The sequence below is a fragment of the Penicillium soppii genome (genome assembly GCF_028829465.1).
Source record: "Penicillium soppii strain IBT 18220 chromosome Unknown utg000004l, whole genome shotgun sequence".
NCBI classification, from domain to species: domain Eukaryota; kingdom Fungi; phylum Ascomycota; class Eurotiomycetes; order Eurotiales; family Aspergillaceae; genus Penicillium; species Penicillium soppii.
In genome coordinates this window covers 501,105-522,297 of record NW_026643234.1, presented here as the reverse complement: position 1 = coordinate 522,297, position 21,193 = coordinate 501,105, and the positions used below count along the sequence as shown (strand labels likewise).

General features: G+C 47.4%; 9 protein-coding genes across 9 annotated transcripts; 5 read left to right on the top strand and 4 right to left on the bottom strand.

Annotated features, from left to right (window-relative positions):
• Positions 1–304: 304 nt before the first annotated feature.
• On the top strand, positions 305–618 carry N7529_003614 (uncharacterized protein; the record flags this gene model as incomplete). Its single annotated transcript, XM_057239141.1, has 2 exons — positions 305–331; positions 376–618. 2 exons carry the CDS (start codon positions 305–307, stop codon positions 616–618), a joined length of 270 nt encoding a protein of 89 aa, XP_057098436.1.
• Positions 619–2,638: 2,020 nt separating this feature from the next.
• On the top strand, positions 2,639–6,231 carry N7529_003613 (SNF2-related protein; the record flags this gene model as incomplete). The annotated part of the gene is made up of 4 exons (XM_057239140.1): positions 2,639–3,855; positions 3,918–4,674; positions 4,737–6,152; positions 6,214–6,231. 4 exons carry the CDS (start codon positions 2,639–2,641, stop codon positions 6,229–6,231), a joined length of 3,408 nt encoding a protein of 1,135 aa, XP_057098435.1.
• A 766-nt stretch (positions 6,232–6,997) lies between these two features.
• N7529_003612 (Ran family GTP-binding nuclear protein) lies at positions 6,998–8,016 on the bottom strand (the record flags this gene model as incomplete). The annotated part of the gene is made up of 5 exons (XM_057239139.1): positions 6,998–7,129; positions 7,184–7,389; positions 7,448–7,601; positions 7,666–7,758; positions 7,957–8,016. The coding sequence occupies 5 exons, from the start codon at positions 8,014–8,016 to the stop codon at positions 6,998–7,000; spliced, it is 645 nt and encodes a 214-aa protein (XP_057098434.1).
• Positions 8,017–8,526: 510 nt separating this feature from the next.
• On the bottom strand, positions 8,527–9,413 carry N7529_003611 (putative 26S proteasome non-ATPase regulatory subunit Nas2; the record flags this gene model as incomplete). The annotated part of the gene is made up of 4 exons (XM_057239138.1): positions 8,527–8,652; positions 8,723–9,066; positions 9,119–9,191; positions 9,252–9,413. Coding segments are annotated over 4 exons (705 nt in total), but the record flags the coding sequence as incomplete, so codon positions are not given.
• A 437-nt stretch (positions 9,414–9,850) lies between these two features.
• N7529_003610 (putative Rho guanyl nucleotide exchange factor) lies at positions 9,851–12,505 on the top strand (the record flags this gene model as incomplete). Its single annotated transcript, XM_057239137.1, has 6 exons — positions 9,851–10,348; positions 10,412–10,735; positions 10,782–10,982; positions 11,033–11,251; positions 11,304–11,532; positions 11,586–12,505. 6 exons carry the CDS (start codon positions 9,851–9,853, stop codon positions 12,503–12,505), a joined length of 2,391 nt encoding a protein of 796 aa, XP_057098432.1.
• Positions 12,506–13,083: 578 nt separating this feature from the next.
• Positions 13,084–13,551, top strand: N7529_003609 (SBDS family protein; the record flags this gene model as incomplete). The annotated part of the gene is made up of 3 exons (XM_057239136.1): positions 13,084–13,247; positions 13,308–13,431; positions 13,489–13,551. The coding sequence occupies 3 exons, from the start codon at positions 13,084–13,086 to the stop codon at positions 13,549–13,551; spliced, it is 351 nt and encodes a 116-aa protein (XP_057098431.1).
• A 385-nt stretch (positions 13,552–13,936) lies between these two features.
• N7529_003608 (mismatch-specific DNA-glycosylase) lies at positions 13,937–14,911 on the bottom strand (the record flags this gene model as incomplete). Its single annotated transcript, XM_057239135.1, has 1 exon — positions 13,937–14,911. The coding sequence occupies one exon, from the start codon at positions 14,909–14,911 to the stop codon at positions 13,937–13,939; it is 975 nt and encodes a 324-aa protein (XP_057098430.1).
• A 515-nt stretch (positions 14,912–15,426) lies between these two features.
• Positions 15,427–15,970, bottom strand: N7529_003607 (uncharacterized protein; the record flags this gene model as incomplete). Its single annotated transcript, XM_057239134.1, has 3 exons — positions 15,427–15,483; positions 15,538–15,854; positions 15,913–15,970. 3 exons carry the CDS (start codon positions 15,968–15,970, stop codon positions 15,427–15,429), a joined length of 432 nt encoding a protein of 143 aa, XP_057098429.1.
• Positions 15,971–18,290: 2,320 nt separating this feature from the next.
• N7529_003606 (putative NADPH oxidase (NoxA)) lies at positions 18,291–20,101 on the top strand (the record flags this gene model as incomplete). The annotated part of the gene is given in 5 exon segments (XM_057239133.1): positions 18,291–18,427; positions 18,451–18,705; positions 18,754–19,132; positions 19,145–19,163; positions 19,212–20,101. The coding sequence occupies 5 exon segments, from the start codon at positions 18,291–18,293 to the stop codon at positions 20,099–20,101; spliced, it is 1,680 nt and encodes a 559-aa protein (XP_057098428.1).
• Between the last annotated feature and the right edge of the window lie 1,092 nt (positions 20,102–21,193).

Sequence of the window (21,193 nt, the reverse complement as noted above, 5' to 3'; positions counted from 1 at the left end):
CCATCTTGGCAAGCACTGGATGCTTTACGATTCTTCGCGTTCGTATAAGCAATTATAAAAGTCAAGCAGTGGCTACGTCACTTGAAGTGTATGAGGAGATCCGCCAAATCACGCAAGGAACAGATGTGTTCGTCGGTAGTTATGACCCTTCTGGGCACGCCGTCTCCCTCACGGCACCGGATTGTCTTCCAGAGCGGGTTGATGCTCTCACACATTTGATGGAAATTAGGTTTCTTCATGATGGCAAGTGATGATTCATCATGGTTTGCCTTTTGGTTATTGAAGCATGTTAACATGTCTAGATATGGCCGATGCTCTGGACCCTGCTGAAGTAAAGATCAAATTCCTCTAAAACTTGGACAATATAACTAACAGTTGCAGGCTAAAGCTTTGAATCAAACATTTGGAGACTCATTTGACCCACAAAGGGAACCATCGGAAGAGAACCACATCATTCGAGGATCGCGAAGAAAGAGACAATTTGAGGCTAAGTTACTACTGCAAATGATGGAAATTGACAGAGAGGACACTTTCACTATTATGGGAGCCTGGGAAAAATTCCTGCGGGTGGCATCTGATACCGGTTCAGCGGATGAAATCAAGACCTTTGATGAGTGACTTTCTTATCGTTTCGAGGATAGCGCTGTACAGTAGGTGTCTTCCTTAATATCAACCGCGTAGCGTGCTAACAGGTAAAGTCTGACACATGAAATTTACCGCTTTGGGGCAGGCGTAAAAGTCTCTGACGAAGAGAAGCAAGCCGTTGCCCACATTGTGCGTCCAGCACTGATAGTGGTTGGATTGGTGAGTGACTATTATAGTTATGAGAAGGAGCATGCAGCATATCTCAGCAATCAAGGTGCGAATGGAGTAACAAACTCCGTACGGATACTCATGAATGAACATGGAATTACAAAGGAAGAAGCTAAGAAAGTTCTTGCGACGATGATCACTGGATATGAGCTGGAATATCAGGAAGCGAGGGAAAGATATGAAAAAGCCAATGCGGATCTATCCCAAAGTCTTAGGTCGTGGATTGATGCTGCTCTTTTCATGGCAAGCGGAGCTAATTACTGGAACTCGTTCTGTGCCAGGTATAATCAACACCAAACCAGTTCTTACAATGGCCTGTCTTCAGGTGATGATTTCCCCGGAAATCCTGCCAGCCTAGATTCATCTGTGCAAAAAGCGGCAAATTGTCACGGTCCGAATCCCACCACAGAGCAGACAGCAAAGTGCCTGACCGATGGTTCGACTACAAGACTTGATTCTATAACTAATTGTACGAACTTGTCTGACGATGTTCCGGTAAATCACTGTGAGCACTATGACCCTTTCAACATCAGCAAGGAAGCCTTTTCAGTCTATGCCAAGCTGAGACAACGTAGCTAATCATGAATTAGGTAACATTAGCACCATACGAGTATATCTCCTCTTTGCCATCAAAGGGAGTGCGTGAAGTCCTTATTGAAGCCATGAATATTTGGCTCGATGTACCGCCCCCTTCATTATCGGCCATCAGAACCATAATTCGGTATTTGCACAGCAGTTCCCTTATGTGGGGGGAAGAGTCATCTTACAGATCCTGTTTATACAGCTTGCTAATCTGATCTAGGCTCGATGATATCCAAGATCGCTCTGCCCTCCTGACATCACTGTTGAAGTGGCATACATAATACATATGTAGGTAAAGCAATCTGATAATTCAATGGACATTCAAGCTACCGGCATCATAGTCGATAAGGAAACAGTGACACTATATAGCATCCTGCCTATTTGGGAGAGTAGGGCAAGCTATTCATAGCCCCGTGTTTGTTTTGTTTGATTCCACCGCGCTGTGATCACATGCCGATAAGGCCCCCGGTAAGTCGCGTCCATATCAGTCAGTACGGAGTAGGAAAAAGAACAGAATTGCCCTCAGACTAGTTGTGTGCAAGTATACTATTTAAAGCACTTTGTGTGTTTAATTTTAGTTCAAAAATTACAATATATGACCTCAGAATCTTGTGAATTCTCGAATCCCCTAAGTTCCATTGAGGCTCAAGGAAGTACAACCTGTAGTAGCCTTGGCAGATACTCACGATGACATCTTGGCCTAGAACTTTCAACACCCCGCAAAGCGAGCGCGAACGCGAACGCAGACCAGCCCGGCCCGGCAGGCTGATATATCGCAAACATTGAACTCTCAGCTAATCCAGATCGGACTGGTCTAAGACGGAGACCCTTATCGTTCTGCCCTGCGCGCTCCTATTCCTCCCTTTCAATCATCCGCTCATCCCACCACCATCAGGGAAATTGTCAAAGTACTCGATGTAAGTACTTATCTCACACTCTTCGAGTCTTAGATTTGGGATGGAAATCTCAGGGCGATCCGTCGCTCTCATACTTTGTTTTTCTTGTGTCATCTGCGACCACCCGTCTTCCTGACTCTGCTGTTTGCTTTGGCTGCCCGATTTTCGCTAACTTCCCCAGATAATTATTTTCCAACGCCTCATATCTCTCCCAGGCCCTGTCGGCCTTGATACCTCAAGTGACCCTTATCATCACGTCTATCGCCGTTAGCCCTCTCCCAAGCACCATCTGTCAAGATATCATTGTTCATTTCGATTTGATGATTACCACAAAGTATTTTTAAGCCATGGCTTCTCCGGTTGATGAGTCCAAGCAGGACAAAATCAAAGACCTTTTGGAAGAGATCGATCTTCACAAATTTATCCGCGATGATCTCTTGTCGACTATGGGCGCATGCGAGGAAGTGAATGAGGTTGCCGAGACGCTGCGATCCAAGGAAATCCAACTTGCCGAGCTCCTTGGGGATCCCATCCCCCCTCCGACAGCTGCTCTGACACCACCTATTGTATCACCCACTCCGCCATCACCCACTTCTACTCCTGTCGCTCCACATATTCCCTCCCGTGCCTTCAATGGTATTCCGGGGGACTCGTTTTCAACACCCCATTGGCCTTCAGCGGCACCTTCGCCTTTTGCCGCCGCATCTCAGACGCCAGCAATACTGCCGGCTTCACCAATACTACCTTCCCAAAATAACTCTCGAAAGCGCCCGCTTTCAACTTCCGAATTCTCGCCTCCGTTGCAAAGTTCATCGAAGCGGAATGCGCCTTCGCAGCCTGAAGCTCGCAAATCTAAACTCGAAGAAATCGACGCTCGACAGGCAGACGCGCTTGCGGTACATAACCGCCAATACGATAGACTGATTGGCCAAGCAATGGACAGTTCAGAGATGGACGAACTCCGCGAAGAGCGTGATGATGTGGAAAAGGATATCATCTCGGAGTTTCAATTAGAGAGAGATGCGGAGCTGGCCCGCGCGCTTCAATATGAAGAGAATCACAGTCACTTCCCGATGCCCACCTCCCAGCCACATGTTTCGTGGAACATGCCCCATCGCTCTCAACCGATAAAGAGCGAACCTGCCTCAAATTTCCGTGCTCCTCAGCCATATGCCCAACTCAAATCCAGCGATAGCGATGATTTCGGCTCCGACGATGGCTTTGAAGAGATTACTGCTGATTCATTCAATTCTCGCTTTGGAAAGCAAACAGCTCCATATTCCATGTCCTATGCCAACCCTAACATGCAGTATCAGTATCCTTCGCAATATTCCAAAGCGCAGTACACCCCCAACTCATTCTCATCTTATCCCGGCATCATCTACCCCTCAACAATTAGTGGTGCCAGATCTCTTCCGTGGATGCAAAACCAACCATCACCGTATGCACCTCTTCCGCCGAAGCCTATGTTAGGAAGTATGCCTGGATCGTATGACCCGTATGAAAAGCCGTTTGACCTGGTTAGCAATCAAGAAGAAATCTTTATTGACGATCAAGACATAGCGTATGTCCACTTTGTTGTCTTACACAATGCGCGACTTTTCAATTCTGACTAATCTATCATAGGGCGTACAACGAGCGGGAATTCCCTGATGATATAAAAAACCTCCTTGGTGGCATCAAAGACATACGTGAGGCGACCAAAGCAGATAACGAGGAAACTCCTGATGCTCTGCGCGTCAACTTGATGAAGCACCAGAAAATTGGCTTCAAATGGATGAAGGCTAAGGAAGAAAGTAGCCACAAAGGTGGAATTCTCGCTGACGATATGGGTCTCGGAAAAACCATTCAGGCAATCGCCCTTATGGTTGCCCGCCCATTCGAAGATGAAGACCGCCGACCGAATTTGATTGTAGCTCCCAAGGCCCTCATGGATCAATGGAGACTTGAAATTCAGCGACATGTCAAACCTGGAAGACATGCACTGTCAGTTTTGATCTACCATGCGAAGCGTAGGCCGTGGAGAGATCTCAAGAAATATGATGTTGTTATCACAACGTTTGGTACGCTGACCGCCCACTACAAGACACTACTCGAAGGGGAGAAGCTGGAAGTGGAAGGCCGGGATGCTTCCAGAGCTCGTGATGTCAAGAATAATGCAGGCCCTCTCAGTCCCGGCGCTCAGTGGCATCGTGTCATCATCGACGAAGCGCAGAACATCAAAAATCCTGTTGCAAAGTCCGCCTTAGCATGTTGTCGCCTCAATGCTACTTACCGCTGGTGTTTGACTGGTACGCCCATGATGAATCGCCTCGAAGATTTCCAGTCGTTATTGGCATTCTTGCGTATTAAACCATACAACAATATGAAGAAATTCAAAGTGGTAAGTACTCGGTATCTAGTCTTCTAGCCTATTTCACATCTCTAACGCCGCATTTCATCCAGGACTTCGTGAGACGCATCAAGTCGGGCTTCGGAGGAGAGGATGTCATGAAGCAACTTCGCGTCCTGGTCAAATCTGTCTGTCTTCGACGTACCAAGGCTTCCAAGATAGATGGCGAGCCTATTCTGCAACTTCCACCGAAGGTCACTGAGAAAGTACATGTTCTGTTCGATGAGAGAGAAAGCCAGGTCTATAGTGAGCTTGACACCAGTACTCAGAGGCAGATCAACCGCTACCTCGAAGCTGGAACCTTGGGCAGAAACTACAGTCATGTCCTGGTTCTTCTTCTTCGTCTACGACAGGCATGCTGCCACCCTCTCCTCATGGCGGAATTCCGATCTGAGGCTCCCGCATCTGTGCCCGGACTCGACAAAATCGCCAATGCTAAGCTGTTGACCGCTGCTGTTGTGGAACGTATTAAAGCAAATGACGGTGAAGAGGATGGAACTTGCCCTGTTTGTATGGACAGCGTCGAAAATGCAACCATCTACATCCCCTGTGGGCACCATGTGTGCTCAGAGTGCTGGATCCGTATCTCTGATTCTGCTGCAAGTGCAACCAATGTCATCAATCTCGAAGGCGATGCCGTCATCAAGTGTCAGAATTGTCGAGGTCCCGTGGACCCCCAGAAGCTCACCGACACCAATGCCTTCAAACAAGTCCACGACCCGAACTCAATCCCTGAGTCTGAGAAAATCGATGGTGCCAACGGTGCTAACGACGAAGACAGCGAAGCAACAACAAGCAGCACCGAAACCGAAGATTCTGACTCAGAGACCGACACCGAGGCAGGCGATGAAGGTCCTAAGAAAAAGTCACTCGCCCAACTCAGAGTTGCTTCCTCCAGAAACAAAGCCGAGAAGAAGAAATATCTCCGCCGTCTGGAGAAAACCTGGTTCCCAAGCACAAAGATCACAAAATCACTTGAGATCCTCCAAGCCAACGAAGACCGCGGCCAGAACGAGAAGACAATCATCTTCAGCCAGTTCACCTCACTGCTAGATCTCCTCGAAGTTCCCCTCGTCCGCAAAGGCTGGACACACACCCGCTTCGACGGCAGCATGGATCTGAAGGAACGCAACGCTGCCGTGACGGCTTTTACCAACGATCCGGAGTGTAAGATCATGCTTGTTTCTCTGAAAGCGGGAAACTCGGGGCTCAACCTCGTTGCAGCCTCGCATATCATCATGTTCGATCCATTCTGGAATCCCTATACTGAGGACCAAGCCGTGGATCGGGCGCATCGCATTGGGCAGGTCAGGGAGGTCTTTGTGCATCGGTTATTGATCGAGAACACAGTTGAGGATCGAATTGTTACGCTGCAGGATCAGAAGAGGGAGTTGATTAGTGGTGCTCTTGATGAGGGGGGCACTATGAATGTTTCTCGACTAGATACGAGAGAACTGGCCTATCTCTTTGTATGTTCACCTTTTCTTTGGATTTACCATCTTGGAGACCTTGCTAACTCTTGCTTCTTAGGGCGTTCGTGATTTGTGATTTGTGATTTGTGGATTCAGCGAGGGGGTTTCTTTGTCTTTTTGCAATGCACTTGTTTGGCGGATTCACATCTTGGGGAATCGATGCAAGGCGTCATCACTGGTGATGTTATGGCCGTTGAGTTTTGTTATCATTTCTTGTCTTATTTTCGTCGTGTTGCCTTGGCAAATGGTGTTCGGCGCGGGAGTATCTTTCAGAGTACAATGATTGCTATACCCTGGCGTTGGGTTCTTGTCTAGTAAAGACTTATTATCAAATTCATTATGGTTTTCTCATGACTCCTTGCATTGTTGATCAACACGTCTACGATATTTACTACTGGTTTAGGTGTTTCTTAAGCTAAACTCAGGATTTTGAAAGATCTAGATCTTTCTGAGCGTATAGAAAGAAGAACAAGTTAGATCTTATTGAAAGAGGACACGCTTTTTTTTAATGCGGCTGTGCTTGTTTCGGGGAGGAAAAAAGGACAATTGGGATGGTGTGTCTAAGCTACTAAGGTTGGGGGAAATAATCAAAAAAAAAGAAAAAATGTATGCCGTCCGTTTCTTCAAACCACGACTACCCCCGTCTGCTTTCATCGAATCGTGAATTTGGAGGATAGACTTTGCTTGTGCAAGTGAAATACCCAAATAAGAAAGTGATCCCCGGAATCGTGATCTTCCGGTCTCCGCCGGCTGCGAGATTAACCTCGGGGAAGGTGGAAACACAGAAAGAGGCGACTCCCGTCATATCGGAACTTCGTAGACCCGTTGCTGAGTGCACTGATTTACAGGTCGGCATCATCCTCATCGGGGAGGGGCGCGTTAGCAGCCTCCTCCATCTCCTTCTTCCAAGAAGCGAGCTGTGACTCGTCGAAGGCGACCTCAGGGGGAGCGAGGGCAAGGCCAGCAGTGAATTCCTAAGTCAATTGTTAGTATTGATCGATATACGGATAGAATCACGGGGGACACACGAGCTGGGGGTTGCCGACAAGCTTGCGAGCGAGCCAAAGGAAGGGCTTCTCGAAGTTGTAGTTAGACTTGGCGGAGATGTCGTAGTACTGGAGGTTCTTCTTGCGGTGGAAGGTGATGGTCTTGGCCTTGACCTTGCGCTCCTTCACGTCGACCTTGTTACCAGCGAGGACGATGGGAATGTTCTCGCAGACACGGACGAGGTCACCTGGGGGTAAAAATCAGTATTAAATTGGCTTTCGATCCACAGTCGCAAAGTAACTCACGGTGCCAGTTGGGGACGTTCTTGTAGGTGATACGGGAAGTAACATCGAACATGATGATACCACACTGTCCGTTGATGTAGTATCCGTCACGGAGACCACCGAACTTCTCCTGACCAGCGGTATCCCAGACATCGAACTTAATTTTTCCGTAGTTCTATTCGGGTTAGTAAACGATCGCACGGTTCGAAGCGGGGTTCTTAGGTGGGGGTATGACCTACGGTGTTGAAATCAAGGGGATTAACCTCGACACCGAGAGTGGCGATGTACTTCTTCTCGAATTCACCAGACTTGTGGCGCTTGACGAAGGTGGTCTGGTTTCGATTACGTTAGTGATGAAGTCGCGGTGAGGCTCGTTGGGCAGATATTTGTTGACAGGCCGAGGGGTAAAGGCAATCGAAAGTGATTTCAGTAAGTTCCCAAAAAAATTTCACTGTATATCAGTGCCCGATGGCCTCTGAGCCCCATACCTATCAACAATGAATTATCTTGGAAGTGTTGAATGCGCTTACCTTTCCAGTACCACCGTCACCGACAAGGACGAGCTTGAAAGTGGGGATTTCTTCGGCCATGTTGAAAAACCAACGATTTATGAGAAAATTGAAGGTGATGAGTTAGAAAGATCCTGCCGTGAGAAAGGGCGGGTTGCTGATTTTAAAGGGAGGGGTGAAAGAAGGGGAATGAATAATAACGCTGTGATGGAATTTTTGCCCCGTCGCTGCTGATCACGTGTATGTGTGCCTGAGGCCTCAGGCCCGCTGACGTAGGGTCAACACACTGGATTCATGTGTTTGATATAATACTTGAATTTTCATTTGCTCAAAAGGTTTGAATTGCGTGCAGCTAATTTAATTGTGGTTTATTCAATTGGACTATGATTTTTTTTGTGGTTGTCGGTCAGGCTCAATGTCCTCCGATGGCATCAACGCCATTGCAGCCTAAAGGGCCTCTTTTTACAAATCCGAATATCATGTAGAAGCACAAAGAAGGGAAGACGTCTCACATTAGTCATGAACAGCACATCGTCAATGTACAGGATGGTAGCGATCGGGCCGTTATGGTTTCATTTCAGTAGAAACCTTTTATAATGGTACCAAGTGACAGCCCAGCATACCGCGACCTCCCCAATTTTGCCGAGGAGTAAGCTGAAGGTCCAACTCCTCAAAGGTGGTTTCGTTCCCGCGCCTGACGTTGACCGTTACGGGCCGCTACAGAGAGAAAGAGAACATGTCAGACAATTGGTCATCTCGATGGAACAATCCATAAACAAGTACATACCCCTTCATTCTGTTGAACGACTTCAGCAACCTTCGTAAGGCGTTCGTGGTTCAGCCAATTGACACTCCCAAAGCTTCGAATCACATCCTCAGCTTTCAGTCCCGCCTGGTCTGCTGGGCTCCCTGAAACCACACTATTGACCTTGGCGAAGGGGGCCCCAAGCTGACTGGTACTTGCGACTGGCAATGACGGCATGGTGGGAGGCTGGCTTGTACCATTTGTAGTTGGTGCGGCAACGGTGCTCTGTAGCCTGGCGAAGTGCTCGTGAACGCCTTTCTCGATAAGCTCCATCACCGCCTTGTGGTCATTTCGTAGGTGAATAATGCGCACGCGTGTAGTTCGAACTGTACCGTTCTCTTAGCGATTGTTCTGGTCGATCGGGGTGCGGGGAGATACCTTGCGCGATATCGATATCATCACGAGGATAACCGTCGAAAGTGGTGAGAGAGGAGGTCATGCGTACCCCATGCTTAAATAAAAGGTATTAAAAACAGCAATAGAAGCTATCGATTTGAATCGGAGATCTTACTGATTGGAGGACGGCACTGAGCGCTGACAGTTCCTCTTCGATTCGTTCCTTCTCCTGCATCAATTCTGGCATCGATAGCTTGGAGAGATCACGAGGTAGAGCCCCGGACGCAGGTCCGGAGGCAACAGTAGGAGCGTGAATATCATCCATGATTGTTATGAAGCTCAAAATGGGAGAAGAAGGTGGGTCTCAACTAGCTGGGCGCTCGAATGTTTTATATAAGCGGCGATGCTTGGCGCTGGGACTATATGCTTCTTTCTCTAAATATTTCAATCTTCAATCAGAGTTTAGAAAAGAAACACCAATAATATATTATGTAAATGAGTCTAAGGTCCCCAGGAGATTTAACCTGACATTTCAATCTCAACTATTCCATCATGACGTACATGGATGAGATTCAAATCGCAATATCCCACACAATTGAATACTGATTCCTTCCCAGTTTCATTTCTTTCCCATTTGGAGAAGATGTAGACGAGGCAAGTGCTCACCATTTTTATCTCTCCGTCATGAAGATGATTGTTCTGAGTTGGTTGGGCCTTCTTTCTTCATGTCAAAATCCGAGTCCAGTATTCAATTTGGCAAGATCTCTTTTTAGGATGGCGGAACATGACGAGGTCGATTCTGAGAGCCAAGCTCTACTTGCGAAAGATGGTCTCAAAGATAAAGATCTGAGCAGTGGTGGTGTGACACCTACTGACAAGACTGGTTCCCCGTTCAAGAAATGGGTGGATAGCTTGCGCCCCCGGAAGCACGAGTATCAACGACGGTATGTGGACGACTGGTCGGATTCTTCATCTCATCGTTCGCAAGGCCACCATTCAAGTATGTCCGATTCATCGCAACTTGGGACTGTGAAGACCGCCTCAACAAGCGGTGCAAGCCAGAGTTTGATGAGATCAAAAACAACCATCAACGATGGAACACCCCCCAGTACGGCTTCAGATTCGAGCAACTCTGGTGATACACCTCGTCCAGGTTCAAGTTATCGCGCTGATTTGGCTGTGGATACGCGGGCGACCAAACGGCGTTATATACTGCAGGAACTCGTTACCACTGAGTCTGATTATGTACTGGGTCTAAAAGCTCTCGTTGGGGTAAGCTGTCCAGTAAATCATAAGATAACCGTCAGTTTACGAATGGATTGTTCATGATGGCAGGTCCTCACAATATTTAGCACGAGGCGCGAGATCCATGACAATATCCAAGAAATCCTCGAAATACATGAGCAATTCCTCGCCCGGCTTCAAACGGTAACTCCAATGTCAGCACTCGATGTTCAACGGGCAGGCGATTTGGAGCTCACGTCTCGGGGTATTTCAAAGCGCCTTGGTACGAACCTAGGCAGTTTGAGGGGGCTCCAGCAGCGATCTCTCAGAAGTCGAACATTAAGGGCATCTATCAATCAGCGAGCAAGAGCACTCTCGGCGGAACCAACGGAGGCTCTAGAGGTGGCACGGGAAATTTCAAGACTAGTAAATTCGGTCAGTATCAAGATTTAAAGTTCCCCCGCTGAGTATTTGACTATAGTCGCTTTCGTTCTCTACGTATGACCAATTTTGCAGCAACTATGAGCTCCTAACACACGATGTTGCTCTCTTGCGTCGGTCCATCGCCAATTGGACAATCTATGATCGGGGGATCGAAGCTTTATCCAAGTCAGTTGCGTCGACCGAGCGACGCAGACAAGAGGACAGTAAATCAATGACCCTCAATGACTTACTGATCAAGGTATGTGCCGATAAGTGTACTTGCTGGCTCAATTATTGACAATTTGACAGCCTATTCAACGTCTTTGCAAATACCCGCTCATGCTGCAAGACTTGCTCAGAGCTACACCTGTCGGTGATTGTCCAAATTCGCACCATGGAATGCAGCAAATCTTGGATCACACGCGGCTCTTGGTGGGACAGATCAATATGGCAACTGGAAATCCGGTGTACAGAGATCGTATTTCTAAGACAATTCTTCTCCAAGAGAAGGTGGACGTTCCGGAATCGGTATGCAATGCCACTTTCCACTACTGGAGTCGAAAGTACTGACAAATTCAAGGTGCACGTGCTTCAGGGTATATACATGGATCTGGGTCCAATGATAATTTGTGGTGTGCTTCATGTCACATATCAAACGACTGAATCAACAACCGGTGATTTCATGGTTTGCGTACTTTTTAATCGCTATATGCTCTTCGCCAAGGGCAGTGACGACCTCCGTCGATTGGAAGCAGTCGCTTGTGTATACCTAGACAATGCCAAGATCGATGTGCTTCAAAACGGACAAGGTAAGTGTGACTATTGGGATTGATGCTAGAGATTTGTCTGACCTAAGTATTAGGGCTGTGTTGCTATGAATGTATATTCTCATGGAAACTCGGATTTCAAGACCAAAAAGGATACTACGAATTTGTTCTGAGCGCATCATCTGCGGTAGAAGAAAAGCAATGGAACACGGAAATTCTCAGGGTAACTGCCACACTGGTTGAGATGGCTCAACCTAGGATGTGGGAGGCAGGAGCACATTCTTTTCAGACGCTCCAGCTGGCACCTGTAGAACATGTTCAATATACAATCTCATCTATGGCTCGACGATCCTATATGGATTCAATGCCAACCACACGCAAGTCCCACGTCCAGCATGTTGTCATCAAGAAAACGCACTACCCGCGCTCCGTTGAGGATCCAGTCACGCAGGCCGAAGGTGAGATTGAACGTCCTAAGACACCAACTGACCCCTCTGTGGTGACATTGGTCGCTCGCCGAATTAATCGAATTCGAATGGAACGCCTGGTCGCGGACGTCTGGACACAAGACCTTCTTCCATATCCAGGAATGGTTCTCGGGCGAGGCGATATTTTCAGAGGTCGTCCGCTTCTACTCAACATTCATACCGGGTTCAGCAGACGGTCCGCTTCTATCAGCGCCACCCATTCCAAAGTGCCCTCGATTGACTTTCGCTCTGAGCATGATAGAGAGGACAAGGAAATTGGTCGAAGTAGTGAGGCCTACGATGACAAGGAGGATGAGTGTGAACAACCTCCTCAGACACCCACCTCATCACCACAGCGATCAAGAACGCTCCGGTTCATGAACTCACCCAAGAATTCCATTCAAGCATCACCTCGCAGTGAGAAGCGATCAAGCCAGGATGGAAGTTCTGAGTCAACACCATCTCCCAAAAAATGGTCATCTCCCAAGAGTCTGTTTAGTGCCTTGGCGCCTAGGAAGTTGAAAAAGACCCGCTCTTTTGTTGAATGAAGCAAAACGAAGCAAGTGTTATCAAGGGGGTTGCTTAGATCATTCTGGCACATTCGGAGCATCTGAAGTCTAAGGGCATTGTTAACTTGGCGTCATGTAATCGTGGCTGATAGCTTTACAGTGGAATGCTAAGTTCATAACTTGCCACTAATTGAGAGGTATCCCCACGTTTGGCGTCACAGCGGATCCGGCAGGGATATACTATGACGTCGTCTGGCTCAATAGTTGGCATTCACCTTGCAACAAATATAGTAAAGTGGAGGAATTAGGAGAGAAATGAGAAGAATATCCACTCCTCTTAACTAATAATGTAATAATAATAATAGGACGGAGTCGTCAACCATATTATATTTGAAAAGTAGTTCTGAGATAAAATGACACACGATCAACTCCTTTAATGGCAGCTTCTGGTGTGACGTCACCAGTCATCATCACCTAAGCTCCAAGCTGTACTTAAACCTCTTTACCTCTCTTTTCTTTACTCTCCTTACTATAATCACTACAACTTCAAACTTCTCAATCTCTAAATCTTTATACCTATTCCCAATACTTTCTACACTTCCTACACTTCCTACATCATGCCTCGTGGAAACGAAACCGCCCATAAGATGTACTACAAGGGTAGTTCCGAAGACTTCATTGTCTTCGTCGATGACCATGAAATTCTCCAGAAGTGGAAGACCGACCGCACCATCCCACTATCTGAAGTCCTGAACGGCTGGAAGATCTTTGTGACTCACTCGTAAGCTCATCACCCCGCAATTCAAGCTTGCTCTTCAACTGCTGACACAACCCCAAACAGCCACGGAGCCCAGGGTGTCCTCGACACCGCTAGCAAGAGCGCTCTCCAGAATGAATTCGGCACAACTGACGAGGATGAAATCATGAAGAAGATTCTCGAGGGTGGCGAGTTCCAGGCTTCTACTGTAAGTGTCTATGTGGATCAACCCAATTGCGGGGTCTCGTATACTAATTCCTTACAGGCACGCGAGCGTCAGGGCAGCAAGAATGACTCCATGGGGCCCATGGCAGGCCCTGGTCGCTAAATTACTCCTTTCTTCCTCTGGGCTGAGGGGCTTTGGGCATCACCCCACCTCCACCTACCTCCCCCTCACCTCAACTTGTCCTCTTGAGACATAATATCTCCACCACGATCATCCCTGGCAACTCGGTGCATCGCTTTGATTAGTGTCACTCGCATTTTTAATCCACCCTGGAATGGCTCTGGAGGGATTGCCGTCGGGTAGTATCCCGGAATTACAGGCTTCTGCACCTACTCATGAGATAATGAATGATGAGCGATTTTACTCGTCTACAACACAAATACCAATATTTTGATGCCATTTCCGACCTTGTACTCATAAACTCATTGATATCGTTACCATAGTGCAGGACTGCGACTATATATCTATAAAGCGAATGATCCCATTCTCAAACTTCCTCGTCTTTAACCAATATATTACCCTCGAGATTCCCAGGAACAAATCCCCTCTCCCTTCTCCTCCTAACAACCCAATCCCCCAACTCTGCCCAAACAGCCTCCTTCTCAGCCGGTTTCATCCCCGCCGCAAGCCCACTAGTAGTCGTTGTCACGAACACCTTCGCTCCCTCCCACTCGTCAGTAACCCCCATTTTTTCCTCCTGCCAACCATACCGAAACTCCTCCTTCCTAATGCCCCTGCCCTTCCGAACCCTCCAAACAGCCTCCCAGATACTTTTCCCAACAAGCCCCACAACCTCAGGCCGCTGCGCCGCAATCTTAGCCTCAAGTATCGGCACGCCGGCATCCATCTCCGCCCGCCTGAGCATGCTCGCGTCGCGCGTCGGCCGCTCCACAATGTTCGTGTTGCCGACGCTGTACAGCGCCGGTAATTTGTATGTATCGGCGGGTTTGTGGCGCGTGCTTGTTATCCCGGAGGAATGCAGCAGTTTCCAGAATAGGTTCGACGGGTGAGCATACGCGTACCCCGTTATTCCGGTCATTATACCCGGATTCACGCCTACTAGGAGGAGGACAAGGTTTGGTGGGATTGTGTCAACAAGGAGGGATTCTGCGGCGGATGGGCCTGGGGCTGTGGGGTGGATTTGCGGGGATGGTGTGGTGCGCTTGCGTTTTGGGGAGGGTGCTGTTGTTGATTGGGAAATTGTGGATTCGGATGCTGTTTGGAGGGTTGTTTTCTTGCGCTTTGAGGTGGGTTCTGTCTCTTCAGTCTTGATGCTCGTGCGCTCTTGGGCTATGGCTGTGCTTGGTGCACTTGCTCTGCCTTGGGATTCGCTGCTTCTATGCAGGAAATGTTGCAGTCTGCCATGAAAAGTGGTGATTTTGTTCGCTGGTACATCTTCCAGTGCATCACCGGAGGCAGAAATATCTTCGTCTGTCTTGAGCTGGTCCTCTGAGGGAGCCATGTTGTTTGTTCTACAAGTCTTGGAACTTGTCAGTTGCGACGGTTAGTTCTCGTCTTTAGAAGGTACCAGGTCTTCCACAGCCTTTAGGCAGGGGATTAGATACCATATATCAGATATTTCCAATCTTCCAGTGTCATGGAGATCAAGGGCGGGATGTGCTTTGATTCTTGATCCAGATTTAAAAGGGCATCACGTGTCGATCATCGCTTGGTGCCTCATTAACAAGGCATCAGAATGTCATCATCTATATCAAGACAAAAGAACAGTGGGAGATTGTTCTCTTAGTTCTAAAGTTGGTGTAGATGGCTATAATAGAATGGGATCAAAAAAATATACCTCTGTAGGTTTTGTCCCTAGGCGTAGCTGAAACGACTACATACATATACTAGATGCTCCCAACAACAATTGAAGTAACACTAAGTATCACTCTTGAAGCAGTACGATTCATTATGCGTTATTATGATATATACAAGATCTGCGTCTGTGCAATCCATGCACTAGACCGAACTGATTCATTATGCTTTAAGTAATCCATGTCGTTTTGGCAATGTCCAAGGCTCCGGACAAACAACCTATACAACCGCAATTAGCATAGATCTCAGTCTCAAATCAACGACAAAACATACCTCGCCTTCACTGTAAGCCCAAAAATAAACACCTATCCCAATTAAATAGTATATAGCGGGATCGGTCCCTTGATATAGAAGCGCCGCGAGTAATGCGCTGAGTGGGTATAAAATGAGTCTACCTTGGATGCTGCGATGTAACCCCGACCCAGCAAATGGCTTCAAGGGCCATTCCCAGGCTATCCCAACAAGCCCCATTATCAGGTTCAAAATTTGGAGGACTGGAACTGGGGCCACGGCAGCATCGAGGTTTCTGGAGACGAAGTCCCAAAATACCTTCGGCCAAATGAAGCCTTCGACGGCGCTGGCAACCTGGTCTATTGTTCGCATTCTGTTAGTGTTTGCCACGAGCCATGATCTCCGCAGGGAACTTACAGGCTGCCGCGGTCAGAATTATCAACCGACCCCAGTGGTTTTTAATGAGTCTGCCCATGGTGTCGAATTATGGGATATAGTCCGCGCTAAATAACGTGGTGCTTGACCGAGCTTCGTCCAGCGAAGGCCTGGGAGGTAACGGGGATTTGTGTCGGCGGTAATGAGTGAACTTAGTAGTAGGCGCTAAATGTCGCAAGACAAGAATAGCTGCGACGGATTCTGCGACGAACTCAATTCATCGTAGCCAGTCAACCATGAGAGGGGCTATTTAGTTGCTTTCGCTCAGTTGGTCATTTCCATTTGGCAAAAATTTTCGTATCGAATGGTTATCGTAGTTGCATGATTCGGGGGAAGAAAAATCACCAGGTTCCGAGTGACAAGCTTGCAGGCGGGACTAATGTATAAGAGACTATACTTAGGCTAACCCCTCCGATAACTCAAAACTCAAAGCGCCAGAGCACTTCACATCCTGCTAAGATGTGACTGGGCGTCAAAAAGGTGACCGATGCATGTCCGGGATTGGTACACAGCGAGAATAACATAACTGTGATCCGCACGGATGCCATGCTCCTCAGACCAATCACCAACGAGAAGCGTTCCTAAACTTTGAAATCACCTCGCGATGAAATTCTTGAGGAATGGTCATCTTAGTGTGATTGGAGCGAGGAGGTGTGATGAAGTGAACGTTAAGCGCATATCGGCAAATCAGAGGCTATAGCGCCAGGGCTTGGCGTGATGAGCTGCAGGTGGTGGCACGCACCTTCAGGACTTTTCCCGTTCTCAAATCTTTCAAAGTCTCATTTACATTCAAATTGTACAATTTTGTATGATTAAGGTGAAATTCAACTATGGCCTGGGTTGTCTGGGCTTTGTAGCAGAGACATGTCAATTTGGAACTCTCCAGATCAGATGACCGCTGCAGCCCTGATTCCAACTTCAACTCTCCATCAGCCAATGCCAAGTGGGTCGGGATTTCTATTATGGCATCGGTTGATGGGGGAACAATGATAATTCTCGGCCACTGTTGATCGGGAATCTATATTTGGTATCAACCCAAGCCTCCGCTACTACTCACTAAGAATCCTGAACCGAGTGACAGGCATTTCATGGACGTCGGGGGATCCAGTGTGACGAAATGAAGCGCTTGCAGGAGACTTGTAATAGGTCATTGCCCGGCAACCTTCTTTCTCCTGGCTTCATCTAGCGCCGACTACCCACGGTCCCTCATGCTCTCAACAGCCACTCTGCCACCTCGTTCGGTCAATTGCTCTCGTTGGAGTTTGATCTCGACCTACTATTATTTCTTGGCTTCCACGGTTCAGATCATTTGATGTAAACAACCGGTTAGATTAGATCACATGGCTGGGATTTCCTGTTTCCCTCTAGTCTCTCTTCTTCGAGAGGAACGTGGCACGGTGGTAAGACAGAGGCGTATAATTTCCATGCCATGATTGGTGTGCCTGCTACGAACGGTCGCAAAAATAGCACAAGTCCCCAGAGCATCAATCAAAACCGGGGACTGGGATCACAATCGGTTTTCTTAAAAAAGTAAGCCAAGCCCAGCATAAACAGAAGTTCAATCGATCAGGCAAGAATTGACGACGAGGTCGCAAGCGAACTTGGAGAACTCAGGCTTGATTTCTTGGACTCTTTAGATTTCAAAAAGCACAGACAATGAAGTCTAACCGCATTTCAAACAACCCATTGGATGAGAATATTCATAAACTTTCGGGCTACTCCGTAGAAGCGCAAGAGTGATTGTAATTATAGATCAGCCCTCCCCCCCTCACCCCTGCAGGTAAAACCACAACACTGGGTTTCTTTGAACCTCCAACTCTTCTTCGGTTTTGTCTTCGTTCATCTGCTGACCTTAGACATGTCAAAATCAATCTGAAATAATAGATAGAACATCATACCTTTTATCTAACGGGGTCTAGTAACTTCTTGTTCGCAAGAGACAGACGCGGACACTCTGCCGGCGAAACTCCCTCAACCGGCGCTTTTTGACGCGCAACTGAAACTTGACTTTTATACATTATCGTGCATCGCAAACCACAACCCTATTGTGAGCTAGATTTTCTGGTCACTTGCCAGTCCTTTGATCTCAAGTCCAAAATCCTGATTCTCAGCGTCGCGCTTAAAGAATTATTCCGAACATCACGATTCGGGCCACGTTCATGGAGAACCAACGACAACAAAATCTCAAGCCATCAACCTCTCCATCTTGACTCTGGGGTCTTGCCGTGAAAGAAAATCTTCCAATCTCGCTTTCAGAAAAATCCTAGTATCCATTATCAGGTTGCAGGTCAACCTCGTCGCTCCTTTGATTCCTATTGTCTTATTTGTCGCTGGTCGGCATTCTACAAACCGTGAGAAATATGGCCGCAATCCATGGATCTTGGTTTAAGAGGAGCGGTTGGACCTTTTCAAGAATCCTTTTCTACCTGCTTTTCTGGGGTTTCCATATCCTCCTATTTGCCATAGGATGGTACGTTCTGGATTCCAGCTGTCTTGAGTGTGTTACTAATATATCTCAAGGTACTTACAGGCGACAAGCGTGGAACTGGCAGGACTAAATGTCCTCCGGTTTTCAGTCTGGATTTCGAGAGGTGCAGGTCTGGTGCTTTCAGTTGACTGTACTCTGATCCTGTTTCCTATGTGTCGGAATATCCTTCGATGGCTCAGACCGCAGATCAGATGGCTACCACTCGATGAATCCGCCTGGTTTCATCGTCAAATAGCCTACGCTATACTCGTATTCTCAGCAATTCATACCGCTGCTCACTATGTCAAGTAGGTTTCTTCTGCGACACATAGATTCTGTTTACTAATGCGGAACAGCTTCTATACCATCGAAAAAGACCAAATTCGCCCTGAACTGGCCGTTGAAATCCATTTTGCTCGTGCAGGTGGTATCACAGGCCATGTCATGCTCCTCTGCATGATGCTAATGTATACCACCGCCCACCAGCGCATTCGCCAGCAAGCATATGAAACCTTCTGGTATGCGCATCACCTTTTTATTCCGTTCATGCTAGCCCTCTACACCCATGCCACCGGTTGTTTTGTACGAGACACCACCGACCCTTTCTCCCCATTTGCAGGAAAGCAATTCTGGAATCATTGCATTGGATATGAAGGGTGGAGATGGGAATTGGTCATCGGAGCCATATATCTCTTCGAGCGACTCTATAGGGAGATTCGATCTCGGCGCGAGACGGTCATCACAAAGGTGATCCGTCATCCTTACGGTAAGATCTCCCAGAAGTGTTCAATTCAGCATTACTGATAAGCCCCAGACGCCATGGAAATCCAATTCCACAAACCAAGCATGAAATACAAAGCCGGACAATGGCTATTCCTTCAAGTCCCCGATGTCTCCAGTACCCAGTGGCATCCATTCACCATCACATCCTGCCCCTTCGACCCCTATCTCAGCGTTCACGTCCGTCAAGTCGGAGACTTCACCCGCGCCCTCGGAGACGCTCTCGGCTGCGGTCCCGCCCAAGCCAAAGATCTCGAGGGTCTCGACCCAAACGGCATGTACGAAATCGCTCTCCAAAACGGCCAGACAATGCCTGCAATCCGCATCGATGGACCTTACGGATCACCCGCGGAAGACGTATTCGAGAACGAAATCGCGGTGCTAATCGGTACTGGCATCGGCGTGACGCCCTGGGCATCCATTCTCAAAAACATCTGGCATCTCCGCTCGAAGCCTAATCCTCCTCGTCGTCTGCGTCGCGTCGAATTCATCTGGGTCTGTAAGGATACCTCGTCTTTCGAGTGGTTTCAGGCTCTTCTTTCTTCGCTCGAGGCGCAGTCTGCTAGTACTGCTGCTAACGAAGGAAGCGCTGAGTTCTTGCACATCCATACTTATCTCACGCAGCGTCTTGACGCTGACACTGCTGCGAATATTTATCTCAACTCTGTTGGCCAGGAGCTTGATCCTCTGACTGAATTGAGGAGTCGGACGAACTTTGGTCGCCCGGACTTCCATCGTCTGTTCACGGCTATGCGAGTTGGCTTGCTGGATCAGTCTTATATGACTGGTTTGCAGAGTGCTGCTACCACCAAGGTCGGAGTGTACTTCTGCGGTCCTAACACTGCTGCGATGCAGATTAGCAATGCAGCCAGGGATGCTTCGACGAAAGATGTCAAATTCAAATTCTGGAAGGAGCACTTCTAGCGTTCTGTCCATTGTTCCCCCTTCTTTTTCTGTTTCCTCTCTCTTGTATTTACGAATGACATGAGTCACGAATTCCCCTTTTTTGTTATTTTTCTATCATAGCTCTAGCTTATTCACGCTGGGTCTTTTGTGAGATGACCTCGGAATTTGCTCGCGGATAGAGCAAAAAGAATAAGCATGCACAAGTTAACAACGGCAGCAATGCGGGTGTAGGAATATGCAATATACGATAATCTTTTGAGACTACCAGCCATATTTGTAAACTCCAAGCTTATCATATTTCTCGGTTGGCCTTTGCGTTACAGTTTTACATTCCCCTTTCTCTATCTAATCTATATTGAATAATCTATCTGGTTTTATTCGGACTGATAATAGTTTCTTGTAAATGATACATGGTAAAGGTCGAGATGAGTCGCTGTTATAATATATCTACTCCTTCTATACAATGTATAGAAGTTTTTTACGCTGGTTGATTAAGTAAACCCCGCTACTTCGCATACTTTTGAACAATCCATGGATGTATACTGTCGGTATGCTCACTAGCTTTGGCCAATAAGAATGTATGAATGCTCTGTCTTTTATTACCCCTGGTTCTGGCAATTTATAACTAGGGGGATCTAACATAACTAAGGAATTACAAATAAACAGTGGATACTCTCCAGCAATTCACCGACATATACTCTGTAGTTCAAAAGGCATTCCGAGGTCGAGTTTCAAGAAACGTACATCTTCTGAGCGATCTGATTCGTTCCCGAGGTCGATCATTTGGCTGAATAAGCCAACTAAAGTACCAACGTTCCAAAGTTCATGCTTATACACGTCAATCAAGTGGGAATAGCGATATGACTCAACACCAGAAAGACTTGAACTCGATTTTATATTGAACAAGTACGAGCTCGGTGAAATTGTATGTTCCCTATGGACAACAAGGATATTTCCTTTGCAAGCTTGGGCTTGGTAGTGCTTGATGAGATTCGCTTGCCCAACCAGAAACCTTTAACAAATGTACTGGGTGGCTCTGGAGCCTACGGTTTGCTTTTCCTGCTAGATTATGAGATAAGTAACCAGATTTCTGATTGACATATTCTTGTA